This window comes from Alternaria infectoria (assembly GCF_024043175.1).
Source record: "Alternaria infectoria strain BMP 0036 chromosome Unknown scaffold_16, whole genome shotgun sequence".
NCBI classification, from domain to species: Eukaryota; Fungi; Ascomycota; class Dothideomycetes; order Pleosporales; family Pleosporaceae; genus Alternaria; species Alternaria infectoria.
In genome coordinates this window covers 425,524-449,191 of record NW_026250705.1, presented here as the reverse complement: position 1 = coordinate 449,191, position 23,668 = coordinate 425,524, and the positions used below count along the sequence as shown (strand labels likewise).

The 23,668-nt window shown below is 52.9% G+C and overlaps 6 protein-coding genes across 6 annotated transcripts; 3 read left to right on the top strand and 3 right to left on the bottom strand.

Moving 5' to 3' along the window:
* Positions 1-1,953: 1,953 nt before the first annotated feature.
* Positions 1,954-2,834, top strand: J4E92_008397 (uncharacterized protein; the record flags this gene model as incomplete). The annotated part of the gene is made up of 2 exons (XM_051499749.1): positions 1,954-2,269; positions 2,317-2,834. 2 exons carry the CDS (start codon positions 1,954-1,956, stop codon positions 2,832-2,834), a joined length of 834 nt encoding a protein of 277 aa, XP_051350125.1.
* A 3,538-nt stretch (positions 2,835-6,372) lies between these two features.
* On the bottom strand, positions 6,373-7,239 carry J4E92_008396 (uncharacterized protein; the record flags this gene model as incomplete). Its single annotated transcript, XM_051499748.1, has 2 exons — positions 6,373-6,815; positions 6,882-7,239. 2 exons carry the CDS (start codon positions 7,237-7,239, stop codon positions 6,373-6,375), a joined length of 801 nt encoding a protein of 266 aa, XP_051350124.1.
* A 711-nt stretch (positions 7,240-7,950) lies between these two features.
* J4E92_008395 (uncharacterized protein) lies at positions 7,951-9,850 on the bottom strand (the record flags this gene model as incomplete). The annotated part of the gene is made up of 7 exons (XM_051499747.1): positions 7,951-8,073; positions 8,126-8,247; positions 8,568-8,750; positions 8,803-8,824; positions 8,889-9,013; positions 9,067-9,471; positions 9,628-9,850. 7 exons carry the CDS (start codon positions 9,848-9,850, stop codon positions 7,951-7,953), a joined length of 1,203 nt encoding a protein of 400 aa, XP_051350123.1.
* A 958-nt stretch (positions 9,851-10,808) lies between these two features.
* J4E92_008394 (uncharacterized protein) lies at positions 10,809-11,822 on the top strand (the record flags this gene model as incomplete). The annotated part of the gene is made up of 1 exon (XM_051499746.1): positions 10,809-11,822. One exon carries the CDS (start codon positions 10,809-10,811, stop codon positions 11,820-11,822), a length of 1,014 nt encoding a protein of 337 aa, XP_051350122.1.
* A 1,528-nt stretch (positions 11,823-13,350) lies between these two features.
* Positions 13,351-15,495, bottom strand: J4E92_008393 (uncharacterized protein; the record flags this gene model as incomplete). The annotated part of the gene is made up of 1 exon (XM_051499745.1): positions 13,351-15,495. One exon carries the CDS (start codon positions 15,493-15,495, stop codon positions 13,351-13,353), a length of 2,145 nt encoding a protein of 714 aa, XP_051350121.1.
* A 6,895-nt stretch (positions 15,496-22,390) lies between these two features.
* J4E92_008392 (uncharacterized protein) lies at positions 22,391-23,609 on the top strand (the record flags this gene model as incomplete). Its single annotated transcript, XM_051499744.1, has 2 exons — positions 22,391-22,965; positions 23,012-23,609. The coding sequence occupies 2 exons, from the start codon at positions 22,391-22,393 to the stop codon at positions 23,607-23,609; spliced, it is 1,173 nt and encodes a 390-aa protein (XP_051350120.1).
* Positions 23,610-23,668: the final 59 nt, after the last annotated feature.

The following is a 23,668-nucleotide window of genomic DNA, read 5'->3' as shown; positions in this document are numbered from 1 at the left end:
TATAGTTCGTCTTGGACCACCATGTCTGTTGTCTGATACAGGAATCTATGTGGCGACAAGATAAGATAGGAAATAAGAGATAGTCTTGGTGTCGATGCGATATACGCTTGAGATATGCGACATCTCAGAAGTGTCTTCCCGGCTTCACGAGACCGAACTTTTCAGCATCCCTTCGTCCCAGTACCACATCGTATGCGGGATTTTCCGTCGTCGTCACCCAAAAGCGGGTCTCTTGTATATGCTTGGTATTGCTTCCGAAGCACCAAGTCAAGTCGACGTATCCTTCCACCCCTTCGCCTCGATGGTTGGCGAGAACGCATTCCGTTTTTTCGCTTGTATGCACTGGAACATCCAGTACTTGCAACATGGGCCGTGATATGATGCTTTCCGTTGTATTTGGATCGCATGAGAGGACAGCTACCTCCCAGGTTTCCAGACTACCCTTCGTTCGAGAGCAGATCTCGATTTGGGCCGGCTGAGGGATTCGTCGTCTTCGCTAGATCTCGTTAATAATGGCCGATGACGGTGTAGGACGACGCACACCAAATGACAACAACCTAGAGAATCCACAACAAGACATCTTTCGTAGTCAGTTGCGTTGCGGGTGGTGGTTCACGCGAAAATACGGTAGCGTTGTTGATGCGAGTTGTAGATAGGTGTATTCTTTGAGTGTAATGAGTAAGAAGGTCCTCTTTTGGCGCGGAGATACGATAGCGATGTGGATGCAAGTTGAATCCAGTTGTACTTTGGGGTGTAATGAGAGGAAGGTTCTCGGACAGTTCCGTGAGGCATACCCTCTACCTATAAAAGCGACCAATAGCTCCAGGCATACCTGCGGTCTCGCATGCGGACAATCTGTATGACCCAGAAGGACTGCATAGATGACAATTGGGGCAACATGAACGCTCTGAGGCGTTGTTGGGGTGTCAAACCCAATGAGCCCCCATTTCCAGTTTCCTCTCTAGTGGCGCAGCATATGTTATCTTGATATCTCATTGAATCCCCGGAGCGGATCTATCTCGAATGTTCTTTCGTCACAGCCTGAAAGAAGGCAACCATTGCCTGTTCCTGGAGTGGTCAGCGGGGCGCAGCCGCATGTCCTCTACCGATCAGCGTTGAAGTGTAGCCTCGTCAGCCAAATTCTGATGTTCAAAACGGACGTATTTTTCATCTCTGTTGCTCTCTACCTGTGTGCGAAGCGACAGATAGGGAGGAAGTGATAGAGTTTCCGGGTGTGTTATTCGTGTAGAGTGGAATTTACCCAGGCGGACTGCGATGCTCGCGTGGCCCGACTGGCAGGTGCCCGCCCGGGCCGGGAGGCAACCACTTGCGCTAAAGGCGCAGCACCTGGGCAGGCGCCCACGCACCGAAACCTTGGAATCTCACATACACCAACGTAGCTATGATGCGTCCTCTTGACTGTCCACTCGTTTGGCCTTCCATCTGATTCGTCGTTTTGCGATATCCAAAGAAACTTTCGCTTGTGCTTCCACCTTCATGGCAGATGGCTAACGACTGTCTCGTTCCAGGCTCTCGTGTTGACGATACTTCTCTACTCCTGTCTCGTCGCAGAACAATAGATAACATGGACACATTCGAGCGACGACTATCAACGACTTCGTAGCGATCTATAAGAATCCAGGTTTCATGTTCAGAGGTGGCTTATCATTGGTGGTAGGGGTGGGTATAACTTTGCGATGAACGATGTGTATGCCTGACGAATATGCCTGCATCTCAGGCTGAGGGCTGCTCGACATTGCAGATGTATGCAGCTTCACCCAGAGGTCCTTCTGCCCTCTTCATGCGCATGGCTTTTCGAGTGCTGATGGTGTGTTGAATGACGTGGAGGCTCTTACGCACATTCGATTGCTAAGTTCAAGATATATGGGCGCAATGAGCGACACCTATATGGGGAACCACGCATGAAGGCTATCTAGCCACGAAAGAGCAACAATGTCATCGCAAGATCCTCTTGATCATTTCGTTAAAGGGTATCCGAAACTGGCTGCGCAGATGGAGATACTACCTGAGCTCGCCGTATTCCGCAGGTTTGGGGCCCTCAATGCTCAAAACCTGCTGTACATGCAGGCTGAGCTTACGTATCTGGAGAATAAGCTACGAGAGCGGCAGCTGGCCGACCACATGGATCCATCGGGGAAGAGGGTAGCATTTGCTCTGAACTGGTTCTGGCTCCGTGAATCCGCAAACACTGGCACAGGTGAACAACTGGAATTAGTAATGAAGATTAGGAAAACGCTCAAAGAGTACAGTGTGTTTAACGGTTCTCCATAGTACGCACCGGGCTGACTACGGCAGATGATGCTTTAACACAACAAGCCAAGATTCTCAAGTACCCTCAGCCTAGCACTTGGGATCTCCACCACATCCAAAACTATCTCCAGTCTGCGGCAATGGGCGATCTTGCGTTAAACGGACCCGACGCAGAGATATGGGGCTCTGCCTGTAATCGAAAGTCCTACAAGCCGGACCTGGTGACGCTATGTCCGCGCGCAAAGAAGGACGCCTTTTCCGCGTGGGCTGCAGAGAGTACCATCACCAACCTCTTCAGGTGTGGCTGTGCTCGACACATGAAGCCTTCTCGCGTTCATGGAGTGGTCGGCTACGAAGATAGCACTATCTATCGCATCACCTATTGGATCACCAGTATCCTCGCATCTCTCATACCGATAGCGTCCATTGCCGTGCTATATCGCGTTCAGTCCATGACTGCTCGACTTGGGATCATTGCTGGGTTCAATGTTTTGGTTTCTATTTGCTTGATGGGTTTGGCCAATGCGAAACGCGCCGAGGTGTTTGCTATTACTGCTGCGTGAGTATGTTCATATCTTCCTCACTTCTCACCTACTGACGAGACTCAAGGTTTGCTGCTGTGCAGGTCGTGTTTGTTGGGTCTGATAGGAGTACGGTAGGATGAGGAGGGTTAATGTAAATTCAATCGCAAATAGAAACCATCCTTTCTAGACGGAGATATGAACATGTCCAAAGGAAACAGTGTTGGTGACCAATTACCCCACAGCTCCTTCGCCTAGCCTCGGTAGACTTCGTGTCGGTCGTATACGCTGCAGGAAAACCATGGCCAGGTGGCATGCGTTGAAACCATCTGCATGCGTGCGCCACCAACTTCGGCACAGCACTCATCCGGCCACTCAGCCATTGGAGCAATTCAGTTGAAGCTCACCCCGCTCCGTGTCAGCTCAGCCCAACTTGCAATCTGAACGATATTCAACATAAGAAGCCGTCGCCTTTATCTCGTCGCAGTCCGGCCCCCGTCCTTTGTTGGCGTGTTACGCATACGTGAAGTAGGATCGGCGACCGAAACGATCTCTGAGCGTATCCAAGACCCATTATAGGATTCATTTGAGAGTGTGTAGTATGGTTCGAGTAAGGTGTCAGCGTCGCTGAGCCGCAGCTGCTTGCGCCTGTTCAAATCAGCATTGCAACCATGAACGAGAGCTTTGACGGCTCACCTGTTGCTGTTCATACTGCCTCATCTTCTCTTTCTCTTTCTTGCGTCTTTCTTCAGCCTCTCTCTGTTTCTGAGCGAGTGTGGCAGCTGTCTCGCGTCAGTGACGGTTCACAATCTGAGGTTACAAACGTACAGTCGACTCGAGGTTGTAAAGTCCGATAGGCACCGAAGAAGTCGCGGTTTCCTTGCAAGAGCCCCAGCTCTACGATTGTATCACTTCCGATAACGAGTTCGAACGTATCGAGATCCACCACCTGGAAGATCGACTTTTCGAATCGGGGTCGGAAGCTGGGGACCTTTCGAGGATCGCTGCAGTACCATCTTGCCTCAACCTGACCGAGACATGGCACCTCGGTATTGTTGCTGAGGGTTATGCTGATTGGTTCGGAGCTGGGGCTCGGTGCCAACCTAAATTCCGCGAGAAATTGGAGAGTGATCAAGTTGTACTTGCTCTGCGTGTCCACTAAAACGATACCAGGATTGGGTTTTGACCATTGACGGCGATTTTCGTCCCATAAGGAGACAGCGACCATCCTTTTGAAGTTTTCGTTCTGCCTTGCGGGTGTGAATCTTCGGCGGAGCTTGCGTGATAGGGTAGGAGCATCGCTTGTCGATGTGCTGGACCGTTGTTGAGACGGAAGGAGTTGCTTGAACCTTGGACACGCTGCGGAGAACGCACGCCTGTACCATTTGTCCTTGCTCTTGAGTGATTCGCAATCTTCATCCACTTCACTGAAGATCCGGGCAGGACGCGCTGGGTTGGTTGATTTGTCACGGTCACCTTCAATAGTATGTTAGCTCTGAGCAAACGATCCACATTGCGAGACTCTATGGCTCACCGCGAGAAGAGAATAGTCGCTTGACTTTACTGGGTTGGATCATTTTGGTAGCGGAGGTTTGATGGTCTGTAGTGATCACAATTCAAGAAGAAGGAAGCGGAAGGCGATCTCGAACATTACGCAATGCTGCAGAGGTCAAGGGCTAGTATAGCAGTTTGGAGTTAGAAGGCTGTGCTAAATGGGCTTAGACCTTAAAGAGCCTCATCAGGCTGTCTACTTGCTGTGCCACAATCAAGTGGCGGCGTTTGGGTTACCGGACAGCGTGTACTGCACACACTTGGGCTCTCGACTCGTCAAGATCTGCGGGGTGAACCAGCTGGTTCGTTCAGATCAGACCTAGACTTTGAACAGGTGGCGCAGCAATGAGGTCCTCCAAGTGGTACTCTTTCGGCGATATGTCGTTAGCTCGGACGAGAACAGCAGTATGGAAGCATCTAAGCACGAAGATGTCCTCTACGAATAAGTTTCCGAAATACTTGAATGCCCATTATTTACTGTTGTCCACTATCGATTCAACACGTATGCTGAATACGAATCGAGGAATGCAACGTGCGCGTACCTACCTGTAGTTACCGTTCATACAACGAGCAGCGATTGCGCCACTCAACAGTCCCACGTTTGGAGACTCGGCCCAAGCGACGAACAACGCCTGATTTGAAACAAAAGTGTTTGCCTTGAAGAACCTGCGTTCTATGCCAGCGGTCAGACCTTCAATCCACCGTCCGGCTGCGCGGTGATCCAATACTCGACGCACACGGGGTGAGACGAACTCACCGGATACGTCAGACACGTGGTACAGACACCTCCTTCACATCTGCAAACCACAGAAGCTTAGCCTAGGGTTCTCAACAAGCAGCCTGAGTCTGGTACCGGTCAGCCGCTCCATACGGTCAGATTCGTGTAAGGCTGTGGCGCAGCACGGGACTGGACTGCACCTCCATTGGCTCCAAAACAACATCAGCAGTGCAAGATGAAGCTCCTGTCGTCTAGGCACATACGTCTTTGTGCGTGATTTCATCAGAAACTGCCTCGACGAGCGCCTTGTACAAGCGACGTCATTGAGCATCATGATGTCGTAGTGTGTTGCTCTTTGCGCTTTGTTCGCGTTCCCGGTATCAGGTAAGCTTGAGAGCCTGTGCCAGGCTCTGAGCACAGTATTGGTGTGTATCGTGTCTTGATGTATCGATTAACATGCAGACTCCTTCTGGTGGAGCAACGTTCTCCTGGCGAACGTCCGGGCTGTGCAACTATCCGAGCGAGCTTTCCACCGGTCACTGGCAACGATGAGCTGGCTTTGTCTGGCGCATGAACCTGTCAAAGCGTCCGTTCAGTCCGCTATGGCGCGTACCTCGATTAGGTTGCCTTTTCTGCCATGGTGCGCTTTGGTTCGCATATGCGATCACAGCGAGCCCGAGACCTGGTCGCTTTCCTATGTATCAACGAAAACTCGAGTGCGCCTTCGACTCAGATCAGGGCCTGGTATTAGTTCAGGCTAGACATTGAAATGGTATTTCAACATACGGTCTGATTGCAAGAGTGATGATGCGCTTTCCTGCGTTGGGCCAAAAAGGGATCCAGTTCCAAATCACGCCAACCTAGCTAGGGAAAAGCTGAACAGCCTGGAGCCTACGTTGATGTTGGGTCACCTACTTTGCAGGCTTTTGTCCTGATGTAGTCTGCAGACCTGTTCAGTTTTTTTCTTCTATGTGGTGAAACTATGCTCCTCCGAGTACTCGTCATCATCGTTGTGATCAAGACAAAGTGCTCCAATCCATACGATTCTTTCGAAAGCATAAGGACCACTATCCCGGACGTATCGCAGTAGAGATGCTAGGCCCTCAGGGACGCGAAGCTCTGTTGACCTAGCCATTTCGCATTAGCAAAGTCGCGAGAATTAGAGAGTAGTCAACATATGCCAAAACCTGGAATCGTATTCGATGAAGTATCACACACTTTTCCCAAGCCATCAAAGACCTGAACTCCGCGATAGTGACACAGAACAGCCCTGCACCCTCATCACGCGTATGCAGATTTGCACCAAGCCCCCTAACCATCCACCTTAGCCGCACTATCAGCAACCTCACCAGCCGTCTCAGCCATCTCCTGATCCTCCTTCTTCTCCTTCTTCTCCTTCTTCTCCTTCTTCTCCGCCTTCTCCACCTCCCCCTTCCCCGGCACCCCCTCCTTATCACCCACAAGCTCCCTCACAACATCAACCGTAGCCGCCGGACCACCAGGCTGCACCGCAAGCACCTTGCCCTCCTTATCAACAACAAAAACACCGCGGGTGGTGCTCTTCGGTGGCTTCTTGAAGCCAATGGCCTTGATGAGGCTCTGTGAAGGGTCGCAAAGCAGGGTGTAGGGAAGCTTCTGCTTGGTCTTGAAGGTTGTGTTGGCTTTGGGGCTGTCGGCTGAGAGACCGTAGATGGAGTAGCCGGTTGCGGTGAGGGGGTCGTAGGAGTCGCGGAAGAGGCAGGCTTGTTTTGTGCCTGTGATTGGATGTGTTAGTACTGCGAATGTGGATGTGAGGGAGATGTCAGGGGTTGGAGACTTACATCCTGGCGTTGAAGCCTTGGGGTAGGTGAAGAGCACGACGCCGCCCTTGCTCTCCTCTACGAGCTTTGCAAGCGTGGTCTTGTCTCCATCGTTCGTCTCAAATTCTCCGCCAAAGGACGCGAGGTCAATTGTGTCGCCGACCTTGGGTGGGCCATTCGCAGCGGCAGCGGACTCGCCGTTGCTCTTACCGACAACAGCTTCCTTGACAGCTTCGACCTGCTCAGTGACAGTTTCCTGGACTTTCTCGACGACAGTCTTCTCGCTCTCAGGCTTCTTCTCCTTGGCGGGCGCCTTCTTCTTCGTCGGGCGCACAGGCGCTGGGGGCGCTTCCTTGCGCTTACGGAGCTCGACGGGCATGATGAGGATGGAGTCGCGAGATGATATCGCAGTCGCGTTGGTGTCGCGGGGACGTATAAACTTCAATCAGGGGGAAATTGGGCAGCGAAGAGGTCGGGGTCGGACGCTTGAGCGCTCGTGGAAATCGAGGTGGGACGGTTGGCTAAGGGCAGGAGTACGAAAACCAGCGGAACAGTGGTACAACCCTTCGCAATATGAACAATCGTACCAGTTCGCGGGAAAGATATCCTCGGCCTGATTCAGAAAGAACTATAATATGTGCGTCGTCTAGTCAACGGAACGCAGCGTAAGCATCGTGGTGAGCCCGAGCGAGGCCAGGTCGTCCAGCCTCCTCACTTGGCATTTCCCGTCCACATCGATATTAGCCAGATTACCTGAGCCTGCGACTTTTTCTTCGGGAAACAGCTTATTTCGGACGCGCACTGGGGTAGGAGAGGCTTGTCATTGGCTCGTGAAGTGAGGAGTCGTGAGATGCGCAGCGCTCGGTTGTGCAGGTCCCGGCGCGTCATAGCTTCCCTTCTGCGATGCTACTATCCTGCAGCAACACTGTCTCGCACAACGCCTACAATTTGATATCGAATGCGTCGTATTTCCTTATCTTTACAACACAATTGCGCATCGAATCAATCTCCAATTCCATCCTTCACTCCATCACGCCCATCAGCGAGCCCGAACCAGCACGAGAACACCCTCCAAACCCATGCGCTCCATCTATGCATCTTTGGTACCTCCTGAAACCCAGCTCACAGGATGCCAGTTGTTATCGCAAGAGAATACCTTGCCGCCAGACCCGCGATTCAACGCCCATCCTGACGACCACATTCCAAGTCCAAACTGTAGCAGGGAGTCAGCACTCGTCTTGTAATGTCTTGGGGAGTAGACTTACAATGAGCATGCCTAGAATAACGATAGAGATATTCAAAATGGTAAAAGCCGTTTGCGAAGTCGACGAGAACAGCCTACCGTTCTTCTTATTGTGCCACAGCCACATCAGTGGAGGAAGCGCATCTACATGCGTCAGCCAATGCACCTACGATTCTTCACAGAGTGTCGTGTTGGCAGTGACTTACAACTGAACCAGCTTCCAAAGAGAGCTCCGATCAATCCCAACAATAAATTAAAGTTCGGCACTGCTTCAGCCAAGATCCAGCTTACCAACCATGCGCCTGTACATATAGCGCCCCAACTTCCCAAGCTCTTCCAGCTGTTAGTGGATGCTACGTTGGTACCCTTCCATACGCGAAAGTAGATGTATTTGGTCGCTACAGAGCCATTGACTACGCCTGCGACGATAATCGTGGGCAGCGCGATGCCAAAGCAAATCTTACTGACGAGGGGGGACGCGGAACCGAGGGCGGGTGAGGCTACGAGAGGCCCTGCGTAGTAGTATATGATGACGGAGATGAGCATATAGAATGTGACTGCGATACCCTGCTCGAAGATGAGAGCTTTGCGGAAGTCGCGAGGGTCTTCGAGTTCGGATTGGAACGAGAAGAAAGCGACGTGTCCAGCTGTATGAGATCAGCAGACGTATTTATGACCACAGAACAGGAAACAACGTACTGTAAGCTAGGACGATATTCATCTGCAGAGGTGGAGGTACGAAGTCAGCATTTGTCTCACATGCACTTCGTACACTAAGGACTAACCACGGGTGCGAGTCCTTTGACGAGAGGTACATCGGGTCGCACAGCAACGATGTTGCCCATGTCTGGCTTCTGGATACTAATCGCGATCATGGTTACCGTAACTGCCACAATGATGGAAGCGCAGGCTGAAATGTGTCAGTCGCGAGTTCACATGAAGCGGTCGGATCCTTTGGCCTACAAAAGTAGCTAAAGTAGCTGATGTTCTTGAACGTTCTGGGCAACCCTAGCAGGAAGGAGATGATCAGTCCGACAACAGTGAATACGATAGTGCAAGTGCCGTGGTCGGTCATCGCATTCATCGCGACCGCAAAGGTCAAGATGTGCGCCCCCATGATGAATATCAAGACTAGTAGTTGTCCGACAGCAAGCACCTCGCGAAGCACTGGCCCGCTCATAAGCATGCCGCAATCCGCGTAGTTCGCTACAGACGGATGAGCCAGCTTGAATTCGCCGATCAAATAGCCAGTGTATGTAGCGATGATGCCTAGGAAGCATATGCAGAGGAGACCGGGGACGAGGCCGAGGATCGCAAGCGCTTGAGGAAGGGCGAGGACGCCTAATGAGACATTCTCCGCCAGCATAACTTGACTATGTTATTGGGATGATGGTATGGAGGTACGGGGGGCTTACGAGTGCCGACATTCCTGGCAGTTGAAAGTCAGCGATAGTTCAAAGAAGGATCTCACGCCCAGCGAACGATGCATGCCGTACGCCGAGAAGCACCAAAGTACCGTTAAACCTCGTTCAGTGACACTGCACACAGAATCAGGTAGTTTGTGTACATACCACCACTTGCACGTCTTGTACTGTATCTCAGCGCCTTCCTCGTTACCAAAGACATCCTGTTCTTCAGCTGGCGCAGCCTGTCCTTCGAGGTCCGTCGACGGCGTCGATTGTGACTGAATCAGTTGCTCATCCAAAGGCTCTTCCGGTGTCGTCTTCTCTACTGCGTGCCTAGCCATGGCTTTGTGTCGCTTGAGCTGTCACCGCAGTCGTCGCGCGGATATTGTCGTGAAGAGGGCCGGTGGGATACGAGGAACGGAGAATAAGGTTAGGATGAGAAAAGGATGACAGGAGCCGGTCAATCGTAGTAGCTGACGTTGTCACGACACGGTACCAGTCTGGAATGCTGCAGGGGTGAGCGCAGTTATGAGCTCGTTAATGGCCATGTAATGACGGGCGCAGTCCGCTCAACTTGAAGACCATGAAATGATGTGGGCCAAACGAGCGCCTGCAATTGCAAAGCATGGTCGAGATTGTGGGTGAGATGTTTGGGTGTACCACGGAAGCTTGTAGGATAGGGACATGCAGGGAGAGTAACGGATAACGGATCATTTCGAATAAATGGGTTCGAACGCGTATCTCGAAATAAGACATAGTACCATGCCAGTGCCACATTCTAATGTAATGATTACACTTGTATTGCAGCGGAGTGCGGAGGCACTGATTGCAGGCTTGAGCTGTGGTAGCGAGCCCTTGACACCCAAGTTTCGGGCACGCGTCGCTATCAATCTGTACACTGTATGCGGATATAAACAGTCTCAAAACGTACAACATGAAAAGAGGAGACTGGTATGAAAGAGCAACGACAGCAACTGTGCGGTTTCCAGTTCGAGAATGGATGTCAGAAGTGCTGCGTGTCGCGTAGTGTATAGGTAGAGATCTGAGTCGTTATTGATGCGATAAGAACACCGCAAGATATATTGGCCTAATGGCAGTAGTTGAGGTGGAGAAGAAGAGTCTCCAATGGATGGAATAGATGTTAGCTACGTCATCACGTGGACGCGTGAGGCAAGCGCGATCCGGGCTGCCGCCACTCCACCCTCCTCATCTTCCCCCGCACGCAAGCCAATCGCACCAGACTACCAAACCGATACTCTCTCGTTCGCCTCGCGACGCCAATTACATCACAAACACGCCATGAACTCCGACCTGGGCCTTCCGCCGACGCGAGCGACCCGCAAGCGAAAGACTACCACGTACGCCGACGACGATGACGATGACGATGCGCACCTCAAACACCAGTCCACACCACGGAAAGTCAAAAAGACGAAGAGCGCACCCGAAGTAATCGACTTGACGGGAGATTCTCCCAAGAAGACCCAGAAGACTCCTGCTAAGAAGAGAGGCAAGCGCGACGCCGATGCGCCTGCCGAAGAGAAGCGTGCGAGAGTGTTCCGCAAGCAGGCACCACAAAGCTACCTCGCGATCAAGGAAAGAGCATTCACACAGCGCCTCACAGTCCTTTCGCGCGAACGCTGCGGAAGCGATGATGTACCAGAGGAGAAGGTCATTGTCGCAGGCTCCACAGGCAACGTCTACACTGTCTCAGTTGGTCTCGTCCCAAGCTGTGACTGTCCACACGCGAAGAAGGGCAATCAATGCAAGCACATCATATACGTCATGCTGCGCGTCTTGAAGGCACGGGAAGACGTCGCATACCAACTAGCCCTCATCCGCTCCGAGCTACGCGAAGTCATCAAGAACGCGCCGCCCATTCCCGGCGTCGAGACAGACGGAAAGGACGGCACTGAACAAGAAGGCCAAGACGGCAACCGCAAGCCCATTGAGGGTGAATGCCCCATCTGCTACGACGAAATCGGCGAGAACGAACCCATCGTATACTGCAAAGCCAGCTGTGGAAACAACGTGCATAAGGCTTGTATGGCGAATTGGATTGCGGTCTCAAAGGGCAAAGCGACTTGTCCATACTGTCGTGCCAAGTGGGAGGCAGACACAGGCTTCGAGGGCAAGCTGGGTGAAGTCGATACAAAGAATCTGGAGAGGAATGAGGACGGTTATGTCAATGTTGCAGGGCAGCTCGGCCTCAGTGGTGAGCGGGATTATTCCACATATCATCAGTACTGGGTGCGACGGCATTTAGGCCATGGTGGAGGGAGGAGGGGTGGCTATGACTACGATGGTGACTACTAGGCCCATGGTTGTTGAGGCATGACTGTGTAGGAGGTGTACATTTGGCGTTCAGGACATTGATACCCAGGAGCGACAGGCGCGCGCGGCACTTTGCCAAACACATTTCATCCGTTGTATCTTTAAAACAATTACTCGTTTGACTCAATCGCTTCCTCGCTTTCCTTTCGTTTACTCAACATCATGCGTGTACACTGTCCCGCATCTCCAAACCCACTCACCTCGGCCACATCGGAAATTAAACCCTCAAGAATAGCACAAAATCACGATCGCCACGTCCACGCGCGAAACTCCCCCAAACATACCCACCTGCCACCGGCCCATCTTGCATAATCAAGAAAAATCGATCAACATGATCTGAACATCGTCACCTGCATCCGCTTTCGCCTCGTTTCCAGACCCACAACCCTTCTTGTTTTGCGTCAACACGATCAGCATGAACGGACGTCCTCGGCGAATTTATTTCCACTTCCATTTATGTTTAGTAGCGAGGTGTGCTACCATCCCGTCCGATGCCCAATACGAGCGTATAATGACGCGTACCAATCTTGCGCAGGAAACGATCCCAGATGCGGTCTATTGATAGCGGATGTAGTATAGATCCACACCAGCCAGTAGTCGCTCGAGCCATGGGTGATCAACAGCGACAGTGCACGTGCCGTCCACCAACAGGATGTTGCATAATGTAGTACTGCGAAAGGGCTGTCGGCGTCTGAAAGCGTGTTATGTACAGTCATGTACCCTAATACACTGCGGCACGGTAAGTTGTCGCGGCTCGAAAAGCGAGAACCGGGGCTGAATGCGAATGGCTGAATAGAGCCGTGCAGCACCAGACCCGCGACCGTGGACACTGCGGCTGCGAATGAGTGGCTGTGTTTGCTTTATTAAACGTTACACTTGAGGCCGATCATGCGAGAACGTGCAAGCGGTGGCGCCAGCGATGATTGTACAGGGATGGTCTTGGAACAGTATGCAGGTACAGTGATCAGCTCTGCAGATTAGGTTTGTGTCACTGGAGATCTGATCCGGGCTTGCGACAGAGTTTCGACGAGAGCGGCAAGGGAAACGCTGGCGCTCAAAGTCAGTGGATCAAGCTCAGTAAGAAACATCACAATGGAGATTGCGGGCAGGATTCAGGTGCGAAAAGAGTAAATTCAAGAAAACTAGATAAACGCCAGGTCATTTGACAACCGCAACAAAGGAAAAGTCTAGGAACAAATCGAGGTTCATCAAACATTGCAAGTCTGACTTTGTCCAGATACCAGAGTTCGAACGAGCAAGGGGAATCCGGAGAGTGATGTGGAAAAAGACAGTCAATGTATTGTCGAATGTACATGATATCAACTGTCTAGTCCCGACTTTTACGTGAACAATCCATCACAAAGGAAACCACCCAACGCTTTGCCCCTGCCCGAGGGAACTTGATACAGTAGACAGACAAGACATGCGAGAATGCGGATCAAGCGATCCTACCCAACAAAGGACACTAAGAAAACGCGAAAGCTCATATACAGGAAATGCACTTTAGCGCTTAGTAGGTGCCGTAGCCGGAGCCGTAACCGCTGCCAGAGCCGTAGCTGTTGTCAGGGGTAGGGGTGGGGGCAGCGGAGGAAGAGGCGACGGTGGAAGCCTCAGGGGTCTGGGTAGAGACGGCAGCAGAGCTGGAGGCACCGCCGTAGCCGCCACCGACGGGGTAGGCAGCAGAGCTGGTCTCAGCGGAGGCGGGGACGCTGGAGGAGGGGATAGCAGTCTCGCCGGTGGGGGTGGCTACCTCAGAGACGAAAGAGAAGCTGGGGAGGACCGAGGTGGGGACGGCACCGGTGCCAGTGGGCATGGCGGGCTTGGTGGAGGTCTTGAAGCCAGTGGGGCCGGCAGGGTAGGGGTTGGTGCCGTTACCGGGGACGGGGTACATGGCAGTGGGGACGGCGGGCATGCTGGAGGAGGCAGTCTGCTCAGAGGGAACCTCGGGGGTTGGCTCAGGAGCGTTGGGGGTAGCAGCGGGGTAGTCACCACCCTTGGTAACGGTGACGGTCTCCTTGGCAGTTACGGTGACAGTGACGGGAGCAGCGCAGTCCTCACCACCCTCGCTTCCAGCAGGAGTGGAGGGCTTGGCCTCACCACCAGCAGGGCCAGTGGGGTAGGCACCGTTGCCACCAGCAGGTCCGGAGGGGTTGGACTCGGAGTCAGCGGGGACATCGCCCTCACCAGTGGGAGTGGGCTTGACGGTGATGTACTTGGTGGAGGTGGAGGTAGACTTGATGGTGGAAGTGACATCCTCTTCACCGGCGGGGCCAGTGGGGTAGGAGCCCTCGCCGCCAGCAGGGCCAGTAGCCTCAGAGGGAACCTCACCAGTAGGAGTGGGCTTGCCGACAGTGACGACGACAGTGGAGTACTGGGTGGAGGTAGAGGTGGAGGTGACCTCAGTGGTGACTGGGTGAGCAGTCGAGCCAACACCGACGGTGTAGACGAGGGTCTCGGTGTAGGTCTGAACGACCTCAGAGACGGGGTAGGAGCTGGTCATGGCCGAGCTGCCGGTGGGCTTGGGGAGGTCAGACTCGGGGCAGACGGTGGTGCCGACGGCAACGACGCTGGTGACGAGCGCGGTGGAGTGGGCCGGGCAGTCAGTGACGGTAGGGGGGCAAGCAGTCTTGGTGAAGATCTGGGTGCTGTAGATGGTGGAGGTCACCATGTCGCTGATGGGGGTGGAGGAGACACCGCTGGGAACCATACCAGTGCCGGTGGGGACCATAGCAGAGCCAGTGGGGTAAAGACCAGTTCCGGCCATGCTGCTGGTGGTGGCAGCCTCGGGAACGACCGAGGAGGGGACACCTCCGTAGCCGCCACCGACTGGGTAAGAGCCGGAGGGGATGGCAGAGCTCATGCTGACGCCGGGAACGACGGAGCTGCTGGTGGCAGCCTCGGGGACCTCAGAGGAAGCAGAGGAGGGCTTGCCACCGTATCCACCACCGACGGGGTAGGAGCCGGAGGGGATAGCGGAGCTCATGCTAACACCGGGGACAGAGCTGGAGCTGGCGCCAGCAGGGACCGATGAAGAGGCAGCAACGGGGACGGAGGAGGAGACACCACCGGAGGGGACAACGGCAGAGTAGCCGGTGCCGTAGGCGGAGGAGGAAGCAGCAGAGCTCATGGTGGGGATGGCAGCAGAGCTGGAGGTGGCAGCCTCAGGGACGGCGGAAGAGGGAGCTCCGTAGCCGCCGCCAACGGGGTAGCTGGCCATGCTGGAGGTAGCAGCCTCGGGGGTGCTGCTGGAGACACCGCCAGCAGGGACGCTGGGAGTGTAGGTAGCATCGGCGGGGGTGCTGGAGGTCTCGAAAGCTGGGGAAGAGGACTGGATGTATGGGACCTCAGCGGACGAGGAGACGACCGGGGTGGCAACCGAAGAGGAGACGGGGGTTGCGACGGTGGAGGCCTCGGGGGTCTCTACGGGAGTGGCAGAGCTGACAACAGCAGAGCTGGCGGGGGCGGAAGAGCTGGCGACAACCGGGGGCTGGGCGCCGTATCCGCTGCCGTAGCCGTTGTTGCCACTCTCGTAGCTGTTTCCACCACCGTAGGAGTCGGTGGCACCGTATTGGCGACGGGCCTGGCGGTGGCTGCGAGCCTCAGCGGCATCGGCGGCGGCGAGAGCAGCCAAGAAGGCAACGGTAAGCTTCATCATGATGAAAGTTCAAAAAATCCTGGCTCTTAAAACTGAAGGGGTATTTGACGGGAATTCAAAAGGTCCAGGCGAAAACGTTGCTAATCCAGGAAAGAGTGACTGGATGTTCAAAGAATGTGATGTCCGAAGACAGTTGATAGCGAGTGTTGTAAGGAAAAGTTGCCTTGGGTGAGGAGAAAAAACACAGCGAGGGAGGGCGGTATATGAACTCTCTGGCTGACAGTTGCAGGATGGGGCCTAAGCACCTGGGTGGCTGCTAACGGCAGCACAGATGCGCCTAAGATGGTCGGCCCCTGGCGGGTGTTAATTTCGTTCAGGAACAACCGGCGGCAGGGGCCAGTCAGCGGCGTTCTTAGCCAGGAACAACTTCAGGGGGATGCATGAGCCTAGCCACTCAGGAGAGCCAACGCGGAAGCTCGAGGCATGGCAGCCGCTGGGAAATGCGCCGGTCGCGAGCTCTCGTCGCTGAGAGGCGAGACTCTTCGTTGCCGTCGACTCGCAGCGCGGTGAAGCCGCTGGGAAAGAGGTCACGATCTTCTGCCTGCTCGCCCCCCGTCGCGCTGGACGTGTGCGCTGGGGTGGCCCTCGATGCTCTCGTCAGTCCGTCTCTTTGCGTGCCGTCGACCCCGATTGATTGCGTTTCAAAGCGCTTGGCCAAAATAGAAAGCGACCATGGCGCAGATCCTCCCTGCTAGGAGCATCGACAGGAGCGGGTACATGGCAGATGCGCGCTGTCGGTGAGGGCACACAACCGTGCCGAGATTCAGCGCAAAGACGCAGCCGGGCGAGACAAAAATGGACTCGCGCAGACATGCGTGAGATTCGGTCCCTTCTCGACTGCCAGCACACGGTGCGACAGGAGAGACATCAGCTCGTGTTGAGGGCGCTTTCGTGTTTGCGGGGACGCTTGTCGATAGGCGTGGATAAGGCAGCGGTGGAGCAGGCGATGGAGTGTTGGCCGTCTTTGTGCAAGCGTGGGCCATGGTGCGACGCGCGACCGCGACCTGCGCCTGCCGCCTCGCATGTCTGCACAAAGGGCCCCAAAGTGACTTCATCGCCGGCGCGCCTGAGTCGTTGTCGCTTTCGACTATCCCATGGTGAAGCACTGGAGCTTCCGTGGCTTCTAGTCGGCATCGCGATCCCTTCTGATGTCGCATCGCTGCAACGGTCCGCCGAACGAAGCCACAGTGCCACATGTCCTGCTCAGGCGCCCAGCAAGGCCACACCCTACCATGTGCATTTGAGACATGCCACCGCTGTCAGTGCATTTCCGCATAACACACAGCCACAACCCCGTTCCCATCCAGCTTTCGCGACTACTTTGACCGTCTCAGTCTGTCGCAAGTCCTCAATTGCCTGAAAGCCTCAAACGCATCCACTTTGGCATTCAGTGCCGCAATCCCAGTGCCGATGCACGCGATATGCACGATGCTGGAGCGACGTGCAACGGGCAACCGGGTCGTAAGATTGATGAGGTTCCACGCCTAGTCCCTGCAAAAGCTTGTCTTCTCGTAACGAGCGACATGAGCATGTTCTCGACTCTCAGCGAACGTTGACTGATCGCTCGGAAATGAGGTCGATAGCTCAACTGTTTTCGTCACGTTTCTGGTGTTTGTTTCCATTTTGCGTGTGCTCGCCGCCCGTCCGCAATGTCGCTGGTGCTTGTGTTGTGCCGCGGCGTGCGAGGTAGATGAAGCAATACTGTTGAAAGTGCACATGAAATCCTTCAAACGTTGAGAGCAGAGAATTTTGACCGACCGCAGAATGTGCAAGAGCGACGAGGCGCTGGAGACGAGTTCCAAAGAAGAAGCGACGATGTAGTCTCGCACCTTCCCGACTCGCAGCATCTACGGAAAGCGCTTTCCACTGCGCACCGTCATCACGTCAATCAACACCACTACACCCGCATGTCTCTGTGGCTTTCGCAATCGATTTCCGAATGTACGCCACTTGTTTCTCACCCCGCGACGTCACATGAAACATGCAGTCTCTACCATTTCTTCTTCCCCACCGTCACATCACATCACGCCCATCTACTCGGATAACGATTCCGTCACCCGCATCAACGGCCAGTACCAAGCTTTTCCTTCTTATCAAACTTCTTACACGTCCAACCTCCATCAATCTGCGTTAGCGGATCGTGCCGTCATTCGAAACAATCGCCGGCTTGAAACGAAACGTCAGCCCTGCCAGGCTATCCCAACGGCTACCTAGGTAAATCCGACGCACGCGGCTCGGTAGCCACAACACCAACGCCAGTCCTTCTTTTCGTGCCTCAGGTGCTTCAAGGCATTGAAGTGCCAAGGTGTAGTAGATAGGAGGGGTGGACGTCTCCACGATACTACGACTTCTACTGCTTCTTGTAAATGGTCTTTGGGTCTGCCACCGGTTCAATGGCTAATCTAGAGTGTACACTTGAAGAGTAAAGTTCTAGAATGCGTTTATAGCCGAACTCTACATCGCGATCCCGGAGTCATCAAGAACTGATTGATTCGTCCAGGCGTATCCATGGGCACATCATACATTATGACGTGCTGCACCGGAAACATGCACTTAGGGAACGGGTGGACTGTTAGTGCTGACCGCGAGAGTTCACGGTAGATCAGATACCCATGTACGCTACTCCGTCGCTTCAGCTACCCATTCTGCAAATAAAGTTAATTATCTTAGGCAGAAGTAAAGATGCGAGAGATCTTGATCCTGGTTCCCGCTGATGCACTACACCTCCCGCTAGAGAGAGCCCAAATGAACTATACATTTCACTTTCTAGAGCATGCTGTCTCTTTCGTCGCGTCCACCAATGTGTTGTATGAAGATCGATCGATCTATCTTGCAGATGTATTGCACGTCCTGTACGCGATCTATCCCATGCATTACGGACAAACCGAGACTGTCCGCTCACTTTGCGGTTGGAGGTTGATATACATGTTTCTCAAGCCGTAAACAGTAGTCTTGTCGTATACTTAGCACATTCCTCCGCTATCTACTATGGCCGCTTTAGTTATCTTATTGTGGTACGTGTCTTAGAGATGCTTCTGGGAAAGGACAAGCGAATATCGCACGAAAGCCGAGCACACCAAGTACTACGGCATAAGCAATAGCACGTCACCGCGGATGCGAATTGGATTAAAGGCTGCGCAGCGCTTTCAAATTTCCAAGAACCCTCTCCATAAACGAGCGTAACATCATCTACTCCAACACCAGAATCCAAACACACATCAACATATGACAAAGGTAAGGACAGTGTCGATCATAACTCTCAGTACCCGTCCATCAGCGACATCCTCCAGCCAACCATTTAGCTATCACTTAACACTTCCACGTAAGCTGAACGCCGCAATCAGTGGCGAAAGGAGGGCTAACGCGAGAGCACTGAGCGTTAAAACCACCATCAGCGTTCTCGATCCAGCGTGTATCAGTTCCGCAACCTCTGACAACATCTGCGCACGGAAAGAAATTAGCACAAGGACGCGTCTGTGATCTGGATTTCGAGGGAAGGAGAGGCAGTACTCACAGCTGAAACCGTTCCTCAGCTTCACCGGGGAGCCGCAGTTGGGGTTGACCACCCCACTGCATGAGTTGTCGCCGTAGATCCACATTACTGGCCTGTTGTTAGATGTCTGTTCAGCGTGGAGAAGGTTGGCGACTTACGGTTGCTACTATCGTTGTTGCCCAGGGCAATCGTGGCTGTGGCCTGAGAAGCGAAGAGGCCAACGGCTACTGCGATGATGGAGACGGAATGCATGATTGCGATTGAGCGTGGAGATCTTAGTTGTCTTGGTGAGGTGTTGAAGTGATGAGGGTGGTGGATACTTGTTGCAATCGACCGTGACTTTATACTTCGATTTCATCGTCGGCATGTACTTGCTGATATCATAGCGTATAGTTGCATCTTGACATCGTCGTTGCTATCTACAGCAAGCAATACAACACAGAACGGAAAGCTTCCTAGGTCGTCGATGAGACTTCTTGCATGCTGATGCTGGTGTAGCACTTGTCAATCTTGGTTCACGGGATAAATGGCAAAGCTCGCTGCATTCGCGCTCTCAGCAGATATGCGCCTTGTTAATGTGGGACAATATACCTTAGGGTTGACATGTACCACGATGCTCGTCTGATATGGCAAGTCCTAGCTACTTGGCGTCAGCAGTAATATATCTTCCGGCCTCGATGCGGACGCTCCGTGTCACTGCCGAAGAGTAGGAATGTTTGTCATTGGGGCCCCTCGAAGCTAAAATGGGAACCGCAAACGTATATATCTATTCAGCAACAACCTCAGCAAGTGCACGTGATGCTAGGTGCCTGGGTATATCTGGATACAGGCACTGGGAGTACAAAGCTCACTTATCGACACCGAAACATATCTAGGTATTCTGAAAGTAATGGACATCTGAAGGTTTCAACAGCAACACATTAATGAATCAAGATACGGTGTATAGACGTGGATTTGTCGTTCTCAAGCCTGGGGCTTTCGTAGGGCGACTGCGCAGAAGCTCACGTTTGCCAAGCTGCAACGAATACTCGATATAGAAGAACACAGCATCTAACTCTTGGTGAGCCTATTGACTACGAGAGTGATCGAGTACATACACGCGATATCTGTTGTCTCGTACGACTTTGAATGAGCGGGCTTGTTCGTGTTAGGTACCCTTAGTAACCGAGGTTCTGCTCAACATTGCCCCACTCCTGGCGCGCAAATACTAGAAAAATCCTCAACATGCGCGACAGCTCTCAGCTTCATTACAACGAGGATGTGTTTGTCATAGAAGCAAGCGTCTCTTCTTCCTCAAGCAACTGGAGCAAGCCAATCGTCTCAATGAAAAAGGTAATTCGCGTCAGCCTCAGATAGTGCGATAGAGGCGACACTGTGCCAGAGGATATGAGCAAGCCCAGGGATCCTCCGGCTGGTTTCAAAAATAAGAATAATCTTGAAGTTCCCGTAGGAACGTTCTGCGGTGATGTTAGCGACGCGTTCTTCGAGCGTAGAAGATGGAGAGAGGAACGTACTCAGAGATTAAACTGAAAAGAACAGATACTACACTTGATCTAAGCCAAAAGGCAAAGAGAGCTAAGGAGCAGAAGGAGGGACGGGGGAGGGTGGGCTTATATACCTGGGCGAAAAGTCTGAGAGGCGCTAGTGCTCTAGCGTCCTGAGGGCGTTGCCTGGGAGATGATGACGTGGAAGGACGTAGAAAGACGCAAAGGTGGGTTGGTAAATGTGGGACGCGAGGGCGGTGACGGTGGATAGCTCGAGGTGGGGGGCCTGGCAGAAGAATCATGGCTGCGATTCGATGTCCAAGGGCTGTGATGAGCCGACCTTCCGTTGTGCAATGAGCACGAGTCGCTGGTCGAGTTGCACAAGATATGCATAATTGTGTTGCTGCAGGCTGATAGATCCAGGCGAGTCCTTGCATAGCTTTGGTGGGCGATTTGGCTGGAACCGACTAACGCGGCGTGACGGCCAGCGCATTTCGTACCTAGGTAGCGACGGCGTACTTCGATTTCGTCGGTAGAGCGAGCGCGTTCTTACTCACCATATCGCTGCTGCTACGTAGGAGGTCCTCTCGAGTTCATCTGGGCGACATCCCCGGGTTCTTCGAGAGGCCCACCTGTATGGTCTGAATACCTAGGCAAGGTTGGCGAACACAGTACCAATCGCCGACGTCTTTGTCGAGGTTCTGTGAGCCACTATCGTGACGAAGTTGTTGCTTTCAAATTTTGCGTCAGCTATACCGAGCCGTGGAGGTATGCGCTGGATTGGAAGTTAGCTTGTGATAACAAGTAGCGTGGTAGGTGTGGTAGGTCCATCCATGGTCTAGGATCTGTTGTAGTTACCTGGGTAGGGTTTATATCATGAGGAGAACGCCTTCATAACAATCGACATATGAAAGAGAAGGAAGAGTACCGCAGTACTAGCTGAGGACGCCGTACACCGCGATTGCGTATCTACACAGATCTGCGGGCGGGTGGTAGCGACACCACCTTAAATAGCCATACGCAGCAACGATCGTATATTGCCACGGATATCTCTTACACGCGCGCTGGATTGGCAACACAACGCTGACGCTTCGGTGTTGTCGGTCTGTCGTTATGAGCAGATGATTCTGGTTCGTGTAACCGGCGAAGAGCGGAGCAGACCTATCTTGGGAGCAGTACAACACCCCAGCCTGCCGAACGAACAGTCACGACGATGCGCATACCGGTAACTCAAACCGTAGAAGATGAACGTGAGAGCAAACGGATGCGGGCTTCGTAGGGATGGTGATGAGTAGCAACTACCTAGATAACGCGGTGGAATCAAAGTTCTGGCAGCCACGACTGAACGCCGCAGAGTCGCAACAACGGTCGCCTTTCTCGATACGTATCGCACCTCTGTCGATACCTACTGCACCACTTTCTGTTGCCATTAGGCAAATTGTTATATCTGTTCCTTTGGGTAAGGTCAATGTCCCTTTGAGGGCACTCTTGATACGCAAAGAGCCACAATGCATCTAGGAACTCGGCTGCCCCTACTGATAATCATGGACGATCACATAGCGTGGACGTAAGTCGTGTGTTCAAAAGTGAAAGAACGTGACGCATGCAAAGTACTACGGGTTCTCCGAAAGTGAAACTATGTCTTAAAAGTCGTCGCAGTTACTCTTTGTTCCATTCCCCTGATCTTTTTGGTTTGATCTGGAGTTCTCACCTCCAAAGTTCCCTTTCTTCTCAGCAACTCGTAAATCCACACCGAATCGAGCTAGACACAACGCAATCGCTTCAAAGGAGCAAACATTCCAGTCTATAGCTATCCAAACTTCTTTCGCGAGATCGTACACAGAAACTCAAGAGTGCCTGCGCTGGACGCAACCAACCTGATCGGACATTGAAGAGGCCACTCCATCATCCCGCCATTATGTCGGCGCCAAACACTACCATCCCGGATCGCACATTGCACGATGCAATCATTGTCGCGCTCTCTCTCAAGACTCAGTCCGAGAAAGAAAAAGCCCTGACTGCAGCGCTCAAAAGCTGGCAAAACCACGGCGACGGGACTCGCTCTCCTCAGCTACTCGTTCACGTACTTCAAAATGTGTACAAGCTCCCAGATCTACCTACGACACTCAAAGACCAGGACGTTTCAGATTTTGATACACTGGAAAGGGTCTGCAAAGAGCTTAAGTTCACACTACTCTTCGCGTCCGTGAAGAAACTGCTTGGCTGTCATCTCTTCGTGGCAATTCGCGGTTCCCGCAGATGGGAGAACAGCCGTCCCAAGATCGATACAAAAAAAGTTCACACCATAAAGGTCGACCAGCTGAACCTGGTGCGAGTCGTTGACTTGGAGGGAAAGCTGCGTGCATTGCGACTACCCGTGCGAGATACTGAAGTCACCCAGAAGGAAGCCTTCACACATGAGACAGCTAAGATTGAAACTGAGGTTGGTGGTAAAGAGATGGGTGGTGGTACGGAGGCTGAGATATTTCACCAGTAAGGTTATCCCATCTTTTTACGTCTGAAGCTAACTTGATCAAAGACATGTCAAGACTGCACTCGTCATCGTTCCTCCGCGTAACCTTCGCGCTTTCGATATTCGTAAGCGTTTCATGCTCAGTCCCGAAGGCAAAGGAATCGAAGCAGAGCTTTTCATGGTCGATGGATGGGAATATGCCAAAGCGGAACCCATCATCAAACTGCTCGATGAGGCAACGGAGAAAGTGCGTGCACCCGACGCAGGCCCGGCTAGTCTCCCGCGACTACAAAAATTGTGCGAGCTTTTACTCGATTATCACGACCCTGGAAACTACCGCAAAGAGGGACATATCTTCATGTGCGCAAGGTTTCCCTTGATACCTGCAGCGATTCTGGACCAGCTGGCTGCTGTGTGCATGGAGTATGGCTCGGCGGCTTTGTGGCAGAAGGCCATGGAACAGCTCAGTGCTTCGTTCGATCGCAAAGTAGAGGCCGATCAGACCATCGATGCTATAGGTCGCCTACTGTACAAGACACAAGAACCCGACCAATTGAAGAAGGCGGATGGGTTTGTGAAATACCATGAAAGTATCAGAGGGAAGATGTATATGTGTGACAAGGTTCAGGCAGCATACGACCGAGCTCAAGAAGCAGAAGAGTAAGTGATGATTAACCCATTATATGCGGCAGTTAAAGTATTGACAACCCTTGTAGTAAAAGT